The sequence below is a fragment of the Halichoerus grypus genome, chromosome 5 (assembly GCF_964656455.1).
Source record: "Halichoerus grypus chromosome 5, mHalGry1.hap1.1, whole genome shotgun sequence".
Lineage (NCBI taxonomy): Eukaryota > Metazoa > Chordata > Mammalia > Carnivora > Phocidae > Halichoerus > Halichoerus grypus.
This window is the reverse complement of record NC_135716.1, coordinates 61304775-61326604: the sequence shown is the minus strand read 5'-3', so window position 1 is coordinate 61326604 and position 21830 is coordinate 61304775. Positions and strand designations below refer to the sequence as shown.

General features: G+C 44.8%; 1 protein-coding gene across 1 annotated transcript; it reads right to left on the bottom strand.

The window, feature by feature from the left end:
• Positions 1–4960: 4960 nt before the first annotated feature.
• Positions 4961–20083, bottom strand: PRDM14 (PR/SET domain 14). Its single transcript, XM_036109372.2, has 7 exons — positions 19384–20083; positions 18742–18795; positions 18499–18656; positions 17019–17289; positions 12252–12454; positions 8023–8124; positions 4961–5188 (listed from the first exon to the last, which is right to left on the bottom strand). The coding sequence occupies exons 1-7, from the start codon at positions 20081–20083 to the stop codon at positions 4961–4963; spliced, it is 1716 nt and encodes a 571-aa protein (XP_035965265.1).
• Between the last annotated feature and the right edge of the window lie 1747 nt (positions 20084–21830).

The window sequence follows — 21830 nt, the reverse complement described above, 5'->3', positions numbered from 1 at the left end:
CAGCAATGTCCACAATAGCCAAACTATGGAAAGAGCCCAGATGTCCATCAACAGATGAATGGAGAAAGAAGATGTGGTACATATACATAATGGAATTCCACTCAGCCATCAAAAAAAAAAAAAAGAAATCTTACCATTTACAACGACGTGGATGGAACTAGAGGGTATTATGCTAAGTGAAATAAGTCAATCAGGGAAAGACAATTATCATATGATCTCACTCATATGTGGAAGTTAAGAAACAAAACAGAGGCTCACAGTAGAAGAGAGGGAAAAATAAAACAAGATGAAACCAGAGAGGGAGACAAACCATAAGAGACTCCTAATCATAGGAAACAAACTGAGGGTTGCTGGGGGGGAAGGGGGTGGGGGGATGGGGTAACTGGGTGATGAACATTAAGAAGGGCACGTGATGTAATGAGCACTGGGTGTTATATAAGACTGATGAATCACTGACCTCTACCTCTGAAACTAATACATTATATATTAATTAATTGAATTTAAATTAAAAAAATTAAAATTAAAATAAAAAAAAAGAATGGGAGACAGAAACAGTAGCCTTCCTCTAAAGGAGAAACTAGAACAACCTTGGAAGACACCTTGCCCATTTTTAGCGGAATAAAGTTTCAAAATCAAATGGAAGAATTTGGCTCTGGCACCTTTGAATCAGATAACCCACAAGAGTGGAAGTCACCAAGAGGACTCCTGCCCACCTTCCCCAGTTCGGATACTCAGTCTTGCAACAGTCAGAGGTTGAGAAAACCTTTGCAAAGGAAAAATCCTGCTGTTGTCAAAAACAAGCTCAAAGTGATGTGGGTGGACTGTGTTTGCCTTCTTAGTTGTCTTGCTGCGTCTAACTGGTTAAAAATGAGGAAAGATCACATATTTGGTTCTAAAATCTTACCTGTTATTTTTATTAGCATTTTAAAAATAATGGATGTAGATATATGTAGAATAGGACATACTGTGGGAGCAAGTGCAAGAACATGTAGCATTTTTGTAAAATGCTTGTTTGTAAAAATTAAGAACGGAATTTCAATCCCTTTGATATATTCAGTGTAGAAATTTGTTCTTCTGAGCTTTGGATAGGGTTCAAGAAATCACAGTTCAGTGTAATTAGTGCCCCTAAGAAGTCATAAATAACTCTCAAAAGTGCTTAAAAATCACCATGAATGAAATACTGTACAACCCGTAATGTCAAAATGAGGCTCACCGATAATAGGTGGTCTAGGACAGTATTTGTGATCTCATCTCTATCATCTTGTGAAGGCAGCTCTTCCCAGCCCCACCCTGCCCTGCACTGCTTGGGTACCAAGGGAGCTGACTTTATGGCTACAAAGCTGAGCCCAGTGCAGGCCTCACAGAGGTCCCGAGCATCTGTCTGCTTTGATAGCTTTGTTCATTGCAACCGGCAACTTCTCCCAGTCCTAGAAGGACGCCCTGAGGGCCCATTAAGAGCTCCATCAATATCAGGGAGACCACTTTACTTTGAGCCTAGTTATTTTTCCAGGGTTCAGATGTCCCTATTTATGCACTTTTTAAAAAAAAAACTCTAATGAACGAATGGATGATATTTATCATCAGACTTAGACTCAGACTGGGAAAATAACCAGAGGAACTAACTCACAGAAGGCTTCTAAATTCCATCAATCAACTCAGAGCTGCAGAAGGAGTTCTATATTTCCAACAATAAAATGATAAAACTGGGTTCTGTTGGTATCCATTATTCCAAGGAAGAGCACTGTTGTGCCTGCAATCTGCATTCTAATGGTTCCTCCTAATGAACAGTTTTTGTGATTTTGCCAAGTCACCCAGCTACTCAGTTTTACCCATTGCTATGCTGTAGGGACTAGGAAGAGAAATCAAATACAGCCACAGTTCTCAAACTTTAATATGGATTGCTGGGTCCCTACCCCCAGAGTCTCTGATTCAGGGGATACTGGGTAGGGCTAGAGAATTCGCCTTTCTTTTTTTTTTTCCCTAAGATTTTATTTATTTATTTGAGAGAGAATGAGAGACAGAGAGAATGAGAGAGGGAGGGTCAGAGGGAGAAGCAGACACCCCGCTGAGCAGGGAGCCCGATGCGGGACTCAATCCTGGGACTCCAGGATCATGACCTGAGCTGAAGGCAGTCGTTTAACCAACTGAGCCACCCAGGCGCCTGAGAATTTGCCTTTCTAATAAGTCCCCAGGTGACGTTAACACTGCTGGTTCAGGAATCATACTTTTTGAGAACCACTGAAAGGACAGATATCAACAATAAAATCGGCATAATTCTGTCTCCCTTTTGCCTGACTGACAAGAGAAAGGAAATGGCTTTAGTAAGTATCATCCAGAATGAAAGTCATGTCATTTTATTTAATCTTCATCACCCTACAACATAATTATGACATTATTTTACAGATGAGAATGTTAAACCTCAGAAATGAAATGACTTGCCCAGCATTATGCAAATGAGGAAATGGCAGACAAAGTAAGTTTGTCCAACCCCAAAATCTGTATTGTATGTGTTATGTTCCAACAATATCCAGCCAGTGTAATTGTATCAGCCCAGAGCTTTAATTTCATCCTACTTTTATGTAATGGTTAGTCTTCTAAATTGACGCCTTAGTCTTTTTTAAGATTATCGTTATAAGTGACTCAAATTATCTTTAAAAATAGATAAGATACGCATTTAAGGGGCATCTGGCTGGCTCAGTCCATAGAGCATGTGATTCTTCATCTCAGGGTGAGTTCAAGCCCCACATTGGGTGTAAAGCTTACTTAAAAAAAAAAAAAGATGAGATACACATTTCAATAAACGCAAGAGAGCTTAAGGTAATTACCAAAGAAGGATGTTGTAAATTGACTGCATTTTCCAAACCAAAAATTGAGATATGGAACCTGATCAGGATGATCCAAACTTTGTGGAAACAGGTCAGATTAAGCCTGGTTGGTCCATGTAAAGTATTATTTGGCATGTAGGCATTTTGGAGTGACTGTTAGAAAAGGGCAAAAAAACCATTATTACCTTCCTTTGCTACTATGCTAGTTCAAAGAACAAAGTACTTAATTTGAATGATTCAACTAGTGAAAAAATGGGCATCACACGAGTTCCTGATGCCTTGCTTTACTGTTTGATTGTAAAAATGAACTGGCAGTCAAAGAAAGGCTGCCTAATTACAGGATGAGCCCCGATCTTTTCCAAAAGACTATTGTTCTGACTTAATTAACATGAACTAAAACAGTCCTAAAACAACAGGGCACATTCCCATTAGGATAAATTACTCAGCCCTGGTCAACGCAGCAGAGGATTCCCCAGACGAGAATCTGTCACTGCCTCTCCACCTGCACTACAGCTCTCTCTAAAGGACTCTGCTACAGCTGGGGGCCTCCCTCTGGACGGGGCATCTGTTCCATATTGAATTTGCTCCATTTTGAAAGCCACGGACCATGCATAAAGGGTGAAGAAAAATCCTAAGCAGTCAATAGCACCATGGCTAGGGATGTGACATAATAGCTTAGTAGCTACGGTCGCCAATGAACACTCTCATTCTGGTCTCAAATGTCCCATGTGAATATTTAAAAGTGGGTTTGTTGTTTGCTTTGATATAGAGATAATTGATAGAAAAAGGCTATGTCCTTAGCAGGATTCATAGTTGAGCATACCGGTTCGTTCGTTCGTTAGGAAGCTGGGTGGTGGAGGGGGCAGACCTGGCTTTGTCCCTTGGAGGCGAAGGCTGCGTCACTTCCTTACTCTAAGCCTTGATTTCCTTCTCTGTAGATGGCGAGCTCAGTGGTACCATCTCTCAGGGTTCACGCTCATTTACAAATATTGGCTAATATTACCCACATGAAATGAGTCTCTCTCTCACATATTAGCAAAGATATTGCCCAAGGTTTGTTATCAGCCTCATGATAACTGATATGGCACATTTTTCTTTTCAGTGGGCCTCCTTTTTTTACATTCTATATACTAGTATGAACCGGCTAATTAGACCTGAAAAGAGTCCACTGGTCTCTCCATCAGGAATGAAATCAGGTTTGGGGCGCCTGGGTGGTTCAGTCGGTTAAGCGTCTGCCTTCGGCTCAGGTCATCTCAGGGTCCTGGGATCGAGTCCCATCGGGGTCCTTGCTCAGCAGGAAGCCTGCTTCTCCCTCTCCCTCTGTCTGCCGCTCCCCCTGCTTGTGCTCACTTGCTCTCTCTCTGACAAATAAATAAAATCTTAAAAAAAAAAAAAAAAGAAATTGGGTTTAAAACTAGAGCAATACAAAAACATTTATTTTTTAGTCGATTGCAGTTCTAAACCTTTCTTCATTTGGTAATAATTTTTCTTCCCCAGTTACAAAGCTCACAGATGATGAGGTGGTGAATAAGTAACTTCTGCGTCCTCTGAGTAATTCTGTACGGTGCTAAACAAATTAACAGGCATTTGCCATGTGATGGGGGAAGGAGTGGGAACTAGGGGTTGAAAATGAATCCAAAAGAGATGGGAGATTAATTTATGTCTGAACACTTAGTTACAATACTAATGAAGCTCAAGGTTGAATGATTTTTAAAGACTTTATTCTATGAAGAATAGACCAGGTAATGGCCAGAGCCATATTACAACTGGGGACCCAAGGCAACTAGTAGAGAAAAGGTCTTTTCCATCACAAAATCAAACTCTACTCCCGGTCCCCAAAATAAAATATAGTCCCTCTCTCAGTGTTTGTGTTGAGTTTCCAGACCTGGAAGCTCAATATTAATAGCCAGCTCTCACTATTTCTAGATAAATTCACCAAAACTCCATTCTTGTGAAACACATTTCTGTGAAAGCTGGCGAAATAAATCTGATAAAGTCAGTTTATTGGCCAGTTCCATTTTTCTATTTCTCTTATCAGTATAACGATCATCTGTTCATACAACACACCCAAAAGCAAGAAAAACGAAGACCGAATCCTAGCCTTTGGTTTTACATTGTCCCCATACTTCTGAGGGCTAGTAGCCTTCATGAAGCTTCACGTGGGAGTAGAATGCTTCTTGATCTGGGAAGGTTTTTCCACAGATGCTGCAAGAGCAGCCCTCATCCTCCTTGTGTGAACGGCGGACGTGACTGTCATGGGCAGCATGGGATGCAAAAGATTTACCACAGTGCTTGCATTTGAAGGGCTTTTCCCCGGAGTGCTGCCTGATATGCGTGCGGAGAATGCTGGAGGCAGTGAACCTCTGCAGAGAACAAAAAGCAGAAGAAAAGGTAAACTTCCTTCACCTGGGCAGCCAACGTCTAGACAAAGGGCTTAATTTCACCGTTACTGACCCTCAGTTCTCCGATGGATGAATCATGGATGAATCTGGGCTTTAAGGCTATAGAGCATGCTTGGTCAACAGTAGTAGCCTTAATAAAAAAGGGTTTGACTGACAGAGGCTCAGGAACCTCCATTTAAACAGGCAATTCCAATGCCGGTGGACCTAGGACCACAGCCCAAGAGAACGTGCATTACAGGAGTAACTACTATTGGCCAAGGTCTCTGCATCAGTCAGCATCTTACTGATTTTTTCTTTTCTTTTTTAAGATTTTATTTTTAGGTAAATCTTTCCACCCTACACGAGGCTCGAACTTACAACTCCAAGATCAAGAGTTGCCTACTCCACTGACTGAGCCAGCCAGGCGCTCTGGTTTCTTTCTTTCTTTTTTAACTTAAACTTTCTGAGGGGCACCTGGGTGGCTCAGTTGATTAAGCAGCTGACTCTTTTGATTTTTGGCTCAGGTCACGATCTCAGGATCGTGGGATCGAGCCCCACGTCAGGCTCTGCACTGGGCATGGAGCCTGCTTGGGATGCTCTTCCTCTTTAATCCACCCCTCCTCCCAGCTCACACATGCTGGCTCTCTAAAAAACAAACAAAAACTTAAAACTTTATTAGAGATTCTGTGCACCCTTTACCGAGTTTCCCTCAGTGCTTACCTCTTACACAACTATAGTAGTGTCATAACCAGGGTGCGGGTGTTGACCGTTCAGACACAGAACAATTTCATCAAAGGACGCCTCATGTTGCCCTTTTAGAGCCATACTGATCCCCCCCACTCCCACTTTTTTCTTGAGCCGTAGCCATCACTAATCTGTTCTCCATTTCTATCATTTTATCGCTTCAAGAGTATTACTTTTGGGATTGGCTCTTCTCACTGAGCATAATTCTCTGGCGATCCACGGAGGCTGGTGTGTGTACAACAGTCCATGCCTTTTTAATTGCTGGGTAGTACTCCCTGGTGAGGATGTACCCCAGTCCGTTCAACCACTTACCCGTTGAAGGACGTCTGGGTTGTTTCCGGTCTGGGTTCTCATGAATAAAGCTGCGACAAGCATTTGTGTACAGGTTAAGCCTTCATTTCTGAGATAAGTGCCCAGGAGGACAATTGCTGGGTTGTATGGCAGTTAACGAGCTTAGTTTTTAGTGAAACTGCTGAACTTTTCCAGAATGGCTGTCACACTAGTACTTTGCTGTTTTTACATCTTCTCTTGGCCACTTCTGTTCTTTTCCTGATTTATAACCTTTCTCCTCATTCATTTCAGTACTATGCTCTGACCTTTGGTCACTTTCAGGTAGTACATGAGAGATGTAATTACTCTGTTTTGGGGTCCACTGACAGTGACAGAAAACACCAGGTGAAACTGGTGGCTTCAGATTTGGGGCGCTGGGAGAGAAGCACCACACACTGAGGGGGGTCTGGAGCTGGGTCACTACCTAGTAAGGTGCACAAGCTATACTTGTTTGGAACATGGTCAGTCTTTATCAGCATAAGTAACTGGAGTCTAAACCGGGATGCCAAATAACTCGTTCATGTCCTAAGTGGATTTAATTCCCCCTCAGTGCATCCCTCAACCCCAGCTGAGCTAGAAGTCCAAGGTGGGGATCAGAGTAAGAACTCCAGAAACAGGATGTGTTGTGGGGCTATTTTGACCTTGCTCTGGAAATCCTGCTGGACAGAATTTATCCCTCAGGATAGCCTGCCTTTTTTATACAAATGCACGGTCATCTCCTTCAGCCTGTGCTGGTTGCCCCTGGTCTACTTCTATCTCAGCCGCATTTCTCTCTGTTGATAATTTCCATGCTGTTGACATGCAATTTCTTTGGCAGTATTGTTTCCCTAAGCCTGGTACACTCAATGTTTTATGCTGCTGTGAGAGGCTTAGATGGCCTACATTTCTTTTATGGCTTTATTATAAAAAATTTAAGTAACTTGATGATAGGATCAGTCTATCCCAGTGCTATCCAATAGGACTTTCTGCAGGGACGGAAACGTTCTATGTCCATGCTATCCAGTTTGGTGGTCACTAGCCACATGGGGCTATTGAGCACTTAAAATGTGGATTGTGCAACCAAATTATGGAATTTTTCCATTTTATTTCATTCTTATTAAATTAAATAGTCGCATATGGTTAATAGCTAACTAAGCATTGGACAGTATAGATGTTTATCATCAAAATAGGACATGAGGTGTTTTGGTATAATTTCTAAAGCATGGTCAAACTATGGTTCTATTCTAGCAACCCCTAACCACATATTTGTCTCTTCATTTTTATCATTCAATATTCCGTATAATGTACATTAGTTTCCACTTCGGCAATGTTGGTCTAGAAAGTTGAGAGTCTGTGCTCTTAAATACCATGTAATCATGTCTGCAATCATCAGGTCTCCCTGTAAACTAGGGGTGTATTTTTTTTTTAATTTTGTTTGTTTATTTAAGTAATCTCTACATCCAATGTGGGGCTTGAACTGCCCGACTCTGAGATCGAGAGTCTCATGCTGTACCAACTGAGCCATCCCAGCACCCCCAGGGGTGTATTTCATTACACATGTCTTAAATGCCAATTTGGTCATAGGAGGTCCCATCTGACCATCTTAAGCAAACTGGAGCACTTTTTAGGGGTGGAAATGGGGACTGGACTGATAATGGACTAATCAAGATCTCCTTATAAGCCAGGCTTTATGCTTCAGGTTCTTATCCATGAACATTCAAACAGGGCTCAAGGCAGATCCCTTGGAAGGAGGTTCCATTTACCTTTGTACAATACACACACTGGTATGGTCTGTCTCCAGAATGGACTCTTGTATGTTTGTTCAGGCTGGAAGACTGAGAGAAACATTTCCCACACGTAGAACACTAAGGTGTAAAAAAACCACACAGTTACAATCAACGTCTTCATTTTACCATTATGTTTCTCTGGGAGTAAAGGTGAAATATTGTATTTATCCAGTGTATGTCTGTAGGCAGAGGTTACAGAACTCAGACTGAGGGACCTTTAAGGTAGTGGAAAGACAACCCAGGGCCACACTGATGATTCTGGAAGTATGGGTTCTGGTCAGATGTTTGAGTTAATACTGCAAAAAGAACAGATCAAATATAAAGCCTAAATACATGATTTGGAAAATAAGATTAGGGGACTCTCTGTGAATGAGGACAAAAAAAATTAAAAGTTAAGCACAGGGAGGTAGATTCAACCTAATATCTGGCCAAAAGGAGTTCCAGGAGAGAACAAAGATCTAGAAGACAGGAAATAACCAAAGAATGAACAAGAAAATTTCTGTCAGTTTAGGACTCGTGCCTTCAAATGGAAAGAGTACTTTGTACTTCACTGATTACAAAGCAGGAAAAAAAGAAAAAGACATCCAACCTGACATGTTCTGTTAAAATTTCAGAATTCCAAAGATAAAGAACAATTTCCACAAAGAAGAAAACCAGTTACTTATAAACCGGTAAGAAACAAATTGCCATCAAATGATAAGAGAAAACAGGAAAGAGACCTTGAAGGTTTTTGAAAATCTTTTCTAAAACTCTGTATCTAGCCAAACTATCAAAAACATATGCAAGTAGGGCACCTGGGTGGCTCAGTTGGTTGGGTGACTGCCTTCGGCTCAGGTCATGATCCTGGAGTTCCGGGATTGAGTCCTGCATCGGGCTCCCTGCTCAGCGGGGCGTCTGCTTCTCCCTCTGACCCTCCTCCCTCTCATGCTCTCTGTCTCTCATTCTCTCTCTCTCAAATAAATAAAATCTTTAAAAAAAAAAAACATATGCAAGTAAAATATCCTCAAAGAAGGGGCATCTGGGCAGCTCAGTTGGTTAAGTGTCTCTTGATCTCAGCCAGGTCTTGATCTAAGGGTTGTGAGTTCAAGCCCTGCACTGAGCTCCATGCTGTGTGTGGAGCCCACGTAAAAGAAAAAAAAGGACTAAAAAAATATCATTACACAATTAAAAAACTACATTTTCCACTTGTAATTAGAAATCCTAGCAAAACCAGAAAGGTTAGAAGTCAAAAACAAAATACAAAGAAAGTTAGAAGTCTGGCATAATTTTGAGCAATTGATGGAATATGAGTAACAGTGATTTTTGGAAAAACAGGCTTTTCTCCATTGGTCAGGAATTTCAGGAGGTTGGAGAGAAAGGACATTCTAAATTCCTGGATAAACTTTTGGGACTCATTGTTATGAACTACAGGGACGTCCTCTGACAGTGTTGTGTTCTTCATTAATTTTGCTCGACAAATCATCTGAAAAGGAGGTACCTCCTTTAATAAGTCCTGTAGCTTCTGCTTTTTTCTTAACAAACACCCTTTGATCTAGCTGCAGCAAATCTGACAAATATCCTAAGTGGTGTATATCCCATCCGGTTAAGATCACTTGCTGTGCTAACTAAAAAAGAAAATGCTACCAATTAAAATTATGGCATACCATCACTTGTTAAACACATTCAGTTTCAGAAAACATGTTTCAGAAACATAAAAACCTAGAATTGATAAAATATGGCTTGTAAAATATTATTACAAAAACATGTAGCAATAGAAGTATTTTCTAAGGACATACATTGACAGATCACAGGACAAATACAGAATGCCAATAAAATATAGTTTAAACATTTAAACCACATTATTAATTAAGATGCAAATTAAGGCAAGGTATCATTTTCATCTATCACAATGGCAACAGGAAAGGACAATGGTATTGTAGGAGACCCCGTGTTGCCTACTCCACTGCAACCCCCGGGGCCGTGCTATAAATCGACACCTTCTCCAGAAAGCTGTTTAGTGCCTTAATTCAAGCCTTCAAATTGTACATACCCTTTGATCCAGTGTTTCTACTTCTAGGAATCTATCCCATCAAACATGGGATCAAACATGGATAACAGAGATAACGATTTCTATATAATATTGTTCACTGTAGACATACTGGGGGAAAATTCACACAGCAGGAGATTGGTTAAATAAACAAAGGCACATCCATCTCATACACTGATGCAGTCATTACTACGTTTATAAATTACTTGTGATGTAGTGTTAAGTCAGAAAAGTAGCCTCGGGGTGCCTGGGTGGCTCAGTTGGTTGGGCAACTGCCTTCGGCTCGGGTCATGATCCCGGAGTTCCGGGATCAAGTCCTGCATTGGGCTCCTTCTCAGTGGGGAGTCTGCTTCTCCCTCTGACCCTACCCCCTCTTGTGCTCTCTCTCTCAAATAAATAAAATAAAATCTTAAAAAAAAAAGTAGCCTCATAATAACCCCAAGTATATTAAAAATACCTGCATGTTCACATACACAAATAGAAAAAAATTACACCTTTAAATGTCTTAACATGGGTCATGGCATATCAGGTGGCTTGTTTTGTTTTCTCCAAATTATATTTACCAAGCATACATTCTTTTCTCATGTTAAAAAATAAAAATTAGAAATAAAAAACTAAATGTTTACCAAGTGAAACTATGAAAATCGCTCTTGGCTTTGTTTTGTGTTTTTTTTTTTTAAAGATTTTATTTATTTATTTGACAGAGAGGGATACAGCGAGAGAGTGAACACAAGCAGGGGGATTGGGAGAGGGAGAAGCAGGCTTCCCGCTGAGCAGGGAGCCCGATCCCAGGACCCTGGGATCACGACCTGAGCCGAAGGCAGATGCTAAACGACTGAGCCACCCAGGTGCCCCTTGGCTTTGTTCTTAATCATACTCCCAAAATGACAGCTAGCAGTTTGATGCGTTACTTTCTGTTTTTCCATTTGTGTGTGAACATCATGCATATCATATATAATAAACCATTTCAAATGGCATCATTATATACAAATTCTGCAACTTGTTTTGGCTTATTAAGCAAAACATAATTTATACAACCAGTTCCGTGTTGATGAACATGCATTATCTAACTTTCTATCAGAATACTGGAGTGTAACTTTTTCCTTTTTCCCTGTCAATGGGTTAGAAATAATTTCACTGTCTTAATACTTCAAATGTTCTTAGAATTCTGGTAAGTATGTGCTTTTCTGTTGGAAGTGGGATTTGGAGGGGTCCGGGCTGGCATGGATATCTTTGTAGATCTGGACCACCAAGGGATTGTTGAAAACTAATTGTATTAAATGTCTTTTGATGAGCAAAAAGGAGTTCTTAAGATTATTGTAAAAATATACTTTACGGGAGTAAATAATACAGTGATTGATTGGGATTCTTCTAGAAGCTAAGCTATGAACAGGAGGTGGTAGGTAAGGGCAATTTTATGAAAATTACTCTCAGTTTTCAAAAGAACAAGACCGGGACTCTGGAGTTACTCAGGTGGTAGCCTCATCACCTAGTCCTGACAGGGCCGCAAGTCAAACCCAAATCTGTCTGCACCCAAGTCCCATCCTTTCTTCTAGAGAAGCCTAATGGTCGCTTGTACTGTTCTGCACCAAGCCTGGCAGAGCGACCAGCTATCCGGAATGGCAGAAAACGGCTCCCTATTGCCATTGTTGCTTTCCTTCCTGACAAAATCCTTGGCGTGCCACACAGGCCTTCCATTCCCTGGGCCATGCTCATGTTCTTCTTTGTCTACAATTGTCAATATGCCCACATAGATTATGGAACAAGGTGCAGTTACCACAAAGCACATGCCAGCCTTCTTCCCGCCTGGAATGTCTCAACCCTCTCCCCGTCCCCAACTAACCCTGCCTCGGATAAAAATCAGACACCCTATTGTCCTTCTTGACTCAGCTCAAGGCCACCTCCTCCGTGAGACCTCTCTCACAACCCATGTGTCCAGGTAGAAGCGGAACCCTTCCTCCGTGCCCCTCTCTACCTGTGCATCTGTCCTAGCACTCTGTCACTGGGCTGGCTCATGTCTGCCCTTCCACGGCACTATCCCCTCCTTCACAGACCCTGTCTCATCAGGCACTGTGTCCCAGCAACTCATACCCAGGAGTGTGTACTCAGGGGTTGGAGGAAGGAGCAGGAAAGCCACATGAGTCATGGGCCGTCCATGATTCACCGCCCTCCTTCTTACCTTGTGAGGCCGGTGCTTCTCATGAACGTGAAGGACATGGATCCGGAGCCGGTCCCGCTTCTCAAAGGATCGTTTGCAGAGATTGCAGGGAAATTTCCTGTCACCCTTGTCCACACATGGGGTGTACTTGAGATGCTTATCTCTGTAATATTTGTAGGTAAATACTTTTCCACATCTTTCACATCTGTAGCCCTCTGCAGACTCTGTCAAACACAGGGGAATAAGGGCCAATGGCTTTATCAGTTCCCATCCCTCATTCTTACTTCCTCCAAGAGAATTTTTAAAAACTTTTCATTACAGAAATTTTAAACATATACAAAGTCAAAATAATGGCACGATAAACCCTCATGTGCTCAACACCAAGCTTTCACAATGACCAACTCATCGCTAATTTTGTTTTCATTTCTATCATTTGCCTCCATGACTATTTCAATACTAATTATCATTTGGTTCATAAATACCTCAAATTGTAATCTTTTAAAGCTAATACTTTTTAAAAAGTAGTAACCGTATTGCCATTGTCATACCTAAACAATTAACTCTTATTCCTGGAAGAAATACATGTGTATACCCATACGTGTAATTATTTTCCAATCAGTTCAATTTCGGATTCAGTCTTCTTGTTGTCTATGGTTTGCTATGTCTGTTCAATCTCTTAATTTGTAGGCTCTCCCTCCCCTTTGTTCCCTGAAATGTATTTGTCGAAGCCCTGCCTCCAGCCCTATTTAAGAGCAGTTCAACCCTACAGTTCTTTTTTTTTTTTTAAGATTTATTTATTTGAGAGGAGAGAGCAAGAGAGAGCATGAGCATGAGCAGGGGGAGAGGGAGGGGCGGAGGGAGAGGGAGAAGCAGATTCCCCTGCTGAGCAGGGAGCCCAACGAAACTGGCTCAATCCCAGGACCCTGAGATCATGACCTGAGCAGATGCTTAGAAGGCAGGTGCCCCCCAACCCTACAGTTCTTGAACACACTCTTGTCTGGCATGTGTTAGGAGGTTAGGTTAATATACCACACATACGTACTGTGTTCCTTTCAGATCAGCCTAAACTCTAAGTTCAAAGCAGTTCACCTCGGTCAATGACGAACACAGGACAACGATGGACACCAATAGCTTACTTCCTAGGCTTCACAAGGGCTGTTCCATTTGACCCGATTTACAAAGTCTTAGGCACCTGTTTAGCTTTTGGTTTACTTCTCTGAACTTCTGGAAAAGATTCCAGAGTTAGAACCAAAATGTATGGAGTAAGGATGACAATTATCTTGCCTTCCCTTGTATTCATAGGGTTATCATGATGATTAATTTAATCCTGTCACTTATTGAGCTCTTACCAATATGAGTGATACTATCAATGAGTAATAGACTTAAGACCCAGAGAGGTAAATCTGTTTTTATCAATGGAGGAGGGAGGGGGAGAGAGGTTAGAGAGGGTTCAGCCGACTCTAGCAAGGGAGGCCCCAGGTCCAGGGGTGTCTATTGTTGGGGGAAGGCAGAGGACCAGGGCCACCTACAAAAGCATGCTGAGGACACTCTGGATTCCAGAGGATCAAGTGGCTTTGACTGTGAATGCATCACTGAGACCTCATTGTCTGGCCCCAGGGAGGGACAGAAGAGCCAGCAGTAAGTATATGCAAGAGTCTGGAGATGGAAATTTTCTTAGCATCAGGACTGCAGGGAAGCTATCCATCAGGGGCTTTGTTAGTTGACAACTACATCCCAGGCACGTTTAACAGGTGGCTAAGGAAATAAACCATTCATTAAGTAAATAACCAGGAAGGCAACCGCCAACTCCAGGACTATCCATTGCCCGGGATGTCTATCACTTTCATTGAGGTGCTAATACTCTCAGAATTCCCTTGCTGGGATGGTTTTAGCTCAGAGCTAGCATTTTCATTGGTCAGAAATACCTGGCCTTCCTGCTCCAGCAGTGTGAAGAGAGGGTCTACAAGATAGGGATCAGTGATCTTTACAAATCAAAGCACTAAATAAAGCACACCAAAATTCAGAATGATGGTTCAATAGTGAGTTTGCAGAAGAACTGCTTAGGCAAAAAAGTGACACAGACACTCTTACTAATTAGGGTTCGGCTGCCCACATTTTCTGCTCAGGTCTTTGGAAATTTAACTTAACCTAATGATTTTATCCTGTTCCCTTTCCTTCTTTCTTCTCTTCCCCCCCCCCACCCCACCTCAGTCAACTACTCTTTTCAGCCAAGGGGTTTCCCAATATAATAGACAATGATGCTTCCTGCCCCACCACACACAGTTCAGAGTTTGGTATAGATTAAGAGTTGTCTTCACATTCCACACCTCCATCCCCCAAAACACACACTCTGCAGGCTTGCATACTCAAATAACCCGCCCACATAGGGTCCAGACTCTTCCCTCCCACTCAAGACCTGAAAGGGGGAAGTTCACACCAATCCTCACCAAAAGCCTTTGAGGAAAACAGTTCTTTTGAGAGGAGAGAGGAATTTTCATTTTTCTTTCCTTTTTAATCCTATCCAAAACCACTCACAATAGAAAACAAATGAATTCATCCATAATTCTTTCCATCAAATTGAATTGTTTACCAATTTCCTTCCACACATTGTCTCAAATATGTATTCAACCCCATTCACTATCATAAGCCCTCACCCCTGTTCCTTGTTACCAAATGGGGATTTCTGACTTCTGCATATTATTCTATATGTTAATATATCATCATTTATGTAAGAATTATTCTACTATTGAGGGGCGCCTGGGTGGCTCAGTCGTTAAGCGTCTGCCTTTGCCTCAAGTCATGATCCCAGGGTCCTGGGATGGAGTCCCACATCCCGCATCCCCCCCCCCCCCGCATCCCCCCCCCCCGCATCCTCCCCGCATCCCCCCCGCATCAGGCTTCCTGCTCAGCGGGGAGCCTGCTTCTCCCTCTCCCACTCCCCCTGCTTGTGTTCCCACTCTCGCTGTCCCTCTGTCAAATAAATAAATAAATAATCTTAAAAAAAAATTGTTCTACTGTTGAGCATTTTGGTTGTTTGTGATTTTTCACTAATATGGATGGTGCTGTAGTAAAAATCCTTGAGGACAAAAGCTTTCCCTTCTGGACTATTTTCTGAAGACAAATTTCCAGAAGAGCATTACTGAGAAATAAAAAGTTATGATCATTGTAATAGCTCAATACATAATGTTAAGTACTTTTTCAAAAAGATGTTTATATTTTGTGAGTTATCTAGCATGTTTTTCTCAAATCTATTTTTCACTTTTGTTTCAAAAACAATCAGTACATTTTGGAAGTGCCCAAAAAGACTTACTTGGTTTGGTGCTAAGTAAGAGACAACCGTGAGGTCCACGGACTTTAGGGAGTCCCACAATCTCACCGCTACCCCCGACTTACCCCCACGCCATTCACATGTTGGGGTAGCAGGAAGACAGTTTACCAAAACAATTCTGACAGGACCTCATTATTTGGACTCTTGGAACAAGAGGCTGTTCATCATTCACTGTCTAATCCCTGTGAGCATGTCCTTTTTCCTTTGGCTTCACCATTAGCCAAGCCTGGAATGCCTTCCCTCTCCCAGCCCAACACATCTCACCCCTAAAAGCAGCTTCTCCCATGTTGGTCCTAACGTCTTCTGCTTTCATTCAATATACATTGGGATCCAGGAGAAGGTGATATTAAGGTGTTTAGGATTATTTCCTGCCCTGAAGGTTCTCAGTTTGCAAGGGAGATATGCATGCAGACAATCACCGTAGTGTGTGATGAAAGCAATTCACTTTTCTTTTTTAACCTGTTACTTATTACATTTATTATGACATAATAAGGTGGTCTTCCATCCTATTACACACATTATAGTAATTTGCATTTATCTCACACCACCTACTAGATCAGGGATTCCCAAGCTTTTGTGTATGTAAAAATCAGTCAGAGAGCATTTTAAAAATGCAAATTCCAGAGGCTCACTCCCAGGGAATGGGTTGCTGGTCCTCTAGCTTCTTGCTGCTCGCATGTGGTCCAGGGGCCAGCAGCATCAGCTTCCCCTGGAAGCTTGATAGAAATGCAGAAATCTCAGATGCCAGCTCTGAATGAGAATCTGCATCTTTCCAAATCCCCAGATATTCACATCCACATTAAAATTTGAGAGTGAGAGTCTAGCTCAATGCTTCTCAAAGGTCACTAAGATCCACAGTAAGAAAGATATTTTATATTTGAGACTTAGCTACCATACACACACACATCTCCATCTGAAACAACAACTTCAGGAAAACAATGCTTACTTTTACTTGAGATTCACATCGACATTTTCTATTCTACTGTATTCTAATTCCTTTTTTTTCTTTAAAGATGGTCTAAACCACTAAATTGATTTTCCACCACATTAAGATATTGCAACCCCCATTTGAAAAGCCCTGCTCTAGAGCTTTGATGGAGTCATCGCTGTGTTAGTCTGAGCAGAGATGAATCAGAAATTGGCTCACCTAGGCAAGGGGTTGCATCCATTTATTTTGCTTGTATTTTTTCTCTGGAAGGAGGTGAAGGGGAAAAAGAAAAGGTTTTCTTGTGAACAGAAGTAGCTTCAGCAGCTTTGGAAAGATAAGGGCATTTTCCTCCAGCTGGGTAGTGTCCCCTGGTTAGAGACACGCTCAGTTTAGTCTCCCGGGCATTAGCCTCTGGGGGGGAGGGGCTCCAGAGGTCAGCGGTGATGCCGCAGGAGGGGGGATTAATGTTCAGAAAAGAACCAAGTCCTTCCACTGAAGAGCCTCACTGGGAAAGGCAAAGGTGTGCACTCACCTTCAGAGGGCCCAGGCGCCTGCTTCCCCTGCTCCGTAACCTGAAGGCTCACAGGAATGTCCAAAAACTTTTCATAGCAGTCTCCGTACCACACCAGGAGCTCTTGGTTCTGGCAGATCTCCTTGCAGCTTTCATAAAAGATCTGCCCTTGACACTGCACTGCGACTAGGTTCTGCTCCTTGGGGAAACGGGCACAGTTGACATAGGACATCCAGTTGCCTGAACCTCCTTTTCCATCTATAAAGTGACTCAAATGACCATCTTCAAAGATCTAAGTAAAATAAAACATAAAGTTTAAAATGCACTTTTTTTTGGCCTAACCTGTAAAGTAAAATTACTTATTAAAAATTTATAGTCCAAATCTCATGCTTGAATCCACTAAATATACTTATTATTATTTATTAATATTATTAAAGCCCAAATAGATTTATCAAGCATATCTCTATAGGTGCTGCGACGTTTTTTAAAGATTCTGACTTTCATCCCTTGCTTAATTTCCAAATTTCTATAGTATGTTAATTCCATAAGCAGAGAAAAGGGGAACAACAGAAGGTTGCATTTATTTTTTTATTTTTTAAAGATTTTATTTATTTATTTGACAGAGAGAGACACAGCGAGAGAGGGAACACAAGCAGGGGGAGTGGGAGAGGGAGAAGCAGGCTCCCCGCGGAGCAGGGAGCCCAACGTGGGGCTCGATCCGAGGACCCTGGGATCACAACCCGAGCCGAAGGCAGACGCCCAACGACTGAGCCACCCAGGTGCCCCAGAAGGTTGCATTCAATGCACAACGTAAAGACAACCAATTAGTTCTGTGCTTTATCCCCATCTAGTTGTCATGCATATTAGTGGAGCGAAACTTAATTCTTTCTCTGCTGTGTGCAATCCCACTGTCTCCCATGTTTTGTTATTATAAGCAACTTTGTGATTAACATCTTCCACACAGTCTGAATTTCAGATTACCTTCCTAAACTATACTCCTAGAAGTAGAAATTCAGGGTCAAGGGGAGGGATCTGATATATTCTGACAAACTGGAGTCCTACCAGCATGCCCCAAACAGAATCAAGAGTATCAGTTTTTCAAAATCCATAGCTAATTTCACAGGCAAATGATAGCACAAATTTTAAAATGTGTTTTTCCTCTCTTTGGCATATTCTCAGCACCAGCGTATAACCTCTAAAGCATCTGGCGTTGCCTATAAATATAGACAAATATTAGTTCTTTAAATGTGTAGTTCATTGCTACTCTTCACAGATGAAAACGATTTAAGGCAGCGCGAAACACAAAGAATGCACGCAGAAGCGCTTTCTTGGGGTAACGAGCATCTGCTTTTCCTTCTCTTTATATTGCAAAACGGGCAGCAGTGACAGCAGAGTGTGCCCTCTCCCAGGCTGGGATTCCCCCGGAGGCCCAGAAGCCAACATTGTTCCCCACCAGCATCATTTCCCACTTTGTCGACCCACCAGAAGCATATTCATTTACCTCCCACATCAGAGAATTGTCTCCATAGGTCTTGACTTCACTGGCGTTGACCACTTTACCTTGAAAGGGCCCAAACCTGACTCCTTTGGCGATGAGGCTGCTGCAGAACACACCAAAATGTCGTACCTCACCAAACGTCGTCTGCTTGAGGCACAGACCTAGGGCAAAGAGCCAAGGCGGGAAAGCCAGTGAGGAAACTGTATTCGTTCAAGGACAGAAATCCAGGCAAGAAGCCCTGCCTACCTTCTGGTAGTTGAAGGGAGTCTTTATCCAGAGTTAGACAGAGAGAATCGGATCCTAGAAAAAAGGGTTAAAATTTTATTTTTCATAAGGTGTTTCCCTCCCCACTTCTTGGAGGTAACCATTATCCTGAGTTTGAGGTTTATCCTTTATATTTTTTCCTGCTCCTTTTACATATAAAATTTCTCATTTTTAGACTCAGAACAACCCTTGCAAGGTTATGTAATTAACCCCATTTTGCAAATTTAAAGAACTTGAGAATCAGAGATAATGCCGACTTTGATTGACTAAGGTCAAGACAGATGGCGAGGCTGGGACTCCAAGTAGGAATTGCATGAGGCTCTCAAGGAGATACCTGGTACATCCTGGCAGAATCTGATCCCAGCTGACAAGTCCCCTGTGTGAACCATGTCTCTCTTGACCCTCAGCTCCCACTAAAACCAACCTTAGGAATCATGCATTTAGGTAAGTAGAGCCTCAGAAGTGAGCCTGGCCTCCCCAGGCTCCATATTCTGATGGGAAGTAGATAACACTTCCCCACTGGACTTGGACAGTCTCGGATCCACCTTGATGTCCTCCTTCCCCACTCCTGCTCCCACCTCTATTCCCATTCAACCTGACTCCGCCCCATGTGACCACCTTTACCAGAGCTGTCTGTGGGGATAAGGAAGCCGGAAATTGCATGGTGCAGAGGCGCTGAGTGCTCCACGCTGGGAATGACCCCGAACAGAACTAAGTGCAGGTCTTCCTGGGTGAAGTGGTAAGGGCGAGACGACTTCCCTGGTTGGTTCGGGAGTTTGGAGCCCTCCTCAGACCGCTTGCTGGGGGAGCAAGGTAATAACTGGGGCGTCTTCAGCCCCTCAGGTAGCAGGGAAGCATTCACAGCCGACGGCGGAATTAAAATCTCAGGTCCACAGCACTGGCCACTGTCGCTTCGGCCACCAATGTGGCCCAAGTCTTCACTGGTGGCGCCTGTATACTCGTGGTTGCTGTTGAAGCGTGGCACCTCTCTGGGGAGGTGGGGAACTGGGTACCACGGCGGCAGCTTGCTGTACCAGGGCAGATCGTAGAGCGGCTCCCTCTGCAGGGCCAGGTTGGAGCTCAGCAAGGGAGGCGCGGGCCGGAAGGAGAAGGGGGACAAAGCGTGGGATGCAGACACGGCGGCCTCCAGCTGCGGGAAAGGTTGGAAATCTCCCTCCGCAGCGCTTAGCATGTTCCCATAGTGGCCATAGGGCGGGAAAGGCATGTAGTAGGCGTCCAGGTGTTGGGGGCTGCGCTGGAGCCTCTCAGGCGCGTAGCCCATCTTGTCCTGGGGTCCCGCCTCACCTGACGGCCGCAGAGCCATCCCCGGCAACAGCGCGCGGCGCGTCTGCGGGGAAAGCAAGCGCAGCTGAGGGGCGCGGGGCGCTGCGGCCCTGCTCCCACCTGCCTACCCTCCACCATCCAAGCTAGCCCCGGGTCCGAGGGAATCGCAGAAAGCTCCCAATTCGATCCCGCCAGCCCTACCCCACAAACAAGGCGAAACAAAACAAAACAATAACAAAACTGCAATGCAAACGAACGAAAACCTCCCGGGATCTTGCTCGACTCCAAGTTCCCGGTTAAGTGTCGCTTTTGCCTTCCCTCTGCAAGCACGCCTTGACCAAGCACAGTTGGTTTCCAACAACCCATTCTCTACATCCGGCCCCAAACCCGGCTCCTGCAAAATCCGTTTCAAGTTCCCTCTTCTCTGTCCAACAAAACTTCTACAGGGTCGGTCGGAGCCCCCGGGCCCTCCCACTCCAGCGGCCGGGAGCCGAGCGCAAGGCCTTACTGGGCTTGGGGGCAGGCGGCGGCTCCAGGCGCTCCCGGGTACCCAGAAGCGAAGGAAGGGCCAAGGGCCCCCGGCCAGTTCGCGCAGAAAGAGACGCGCTCCCCGAGCCCGGTGGCAGGTCCGGAAGGCCGCCCCTCCTCGAGCCCCGGGTCTGACCCCGCGGACCCAGGGGCCCGGCTGCCGCGACGAGGAGGGCGCCACCTTCGGCTCCGCTCAGAGCTCCGCAGCCCGCGCCGGGCTTGCCACGTGGGCCGAGTCCCGCCACATTCCCCAAGTCCCTCCGGGAACTCTGGTCACCCCACCTGGGGCTTTAGGGAGCCTGGGGTCGCCTCTCGGGGGCAGACGAGGACGAGCCTCAGGCCAGGTGGGAGAGAAGCCTCGGCGGCCACCGCCCCCACCCCGAAAGGATGGCGTTTTAATGGACACAAGTTCACCAAGGCCGAGGAATGGAGCCCCTTCAGGGCCGGCGGGTCTCGAGGGCAAGATCAATGAGCCCAGTAAGGAAACCCAGCAGGGTCGTGACTCAGAAATTAAAGAACACGGGGTCAGGAGGAGAGGTCAGCCACGACGAAGGCATCTGCCATTCTCCTCCTGAGCCTCCCCTGACCGCAAAGATACGCCACTTGCGGGTTGCAAGCCACTTTAAGGAGTGAAAGCCCCAAGAGGGCAAAACGGCCAGGCAGGATGAACTGCGCTAGCGCCTGCTTCCTGCGCTCCCCAACCGCCCCGGCGGACGACGGCCCCGGGCCACCGCGGCGCCCCAGCCCGGCACCCACCTTCGAGAGCGCCGCCGCCGGGCGGGCGCCTCCAGGACCCTGAGGGCGGCGCGGGCTCCGCACCAGTAGGCTTCGGGCGGGCGGGGAGGGTCGAGCGGGGGTTTAAGAGGGCGGCGGGCGGGCGGGGCCGCGGGGCATAGAGAGGGCGAGGGTGGGGAAGGGACGCGGCCCACGCAGGTCCCCAGCCGGTCTCCTCCCCGCCCACCGCAGCCATTGGCCGACGCTCCCCTAGCCCTCCAGTCCCCAGGGGGTCGCGCATTTAACTCCTCAGGCCTCCAACCCCTCCCCGGGACCCTTCCGGGAGCGCTCGCCCTCCGGTTTCCGCGGCTGGCACTATTGCCCCTCCGGACTTGCCGGCTGCGGGAGCGGAAAGCCTGGGCAGCAGTTGCCAAGGGTCCCAGATAAGCCCCGGTGCTCACACACCGACCCCGAACCCGCCGGGTAAGGCTGGGACTTGCGTCCCGGGGTCTCGCCCCTGCCTCTCGGCTTTGAGTTCCCAAGAA

Coding starts and splice junctions, on each gene's coding strand:
- PRDM14 (XM_036109372.2), bottom strand. CDS start 20,083: ATGGCTCTGCGGCCGTCAGGTGAGGCGGGACCCCAGGACAAGATGGGC. Junction 18,796..19,383: donor TATCCCCACAGACAGCTCTG/GTAAAGGTGGTC, acceptor CCTTTTTTCTAG/GATCCGATTCTCTCTGTCTA. Junction 17,290..18,498: donor ACAATTCTCTGATGTGGGAG/GTAAATGAATAT, acceptor TATTTTACTTAG/ATCTTTGAAGATGGTCATTT.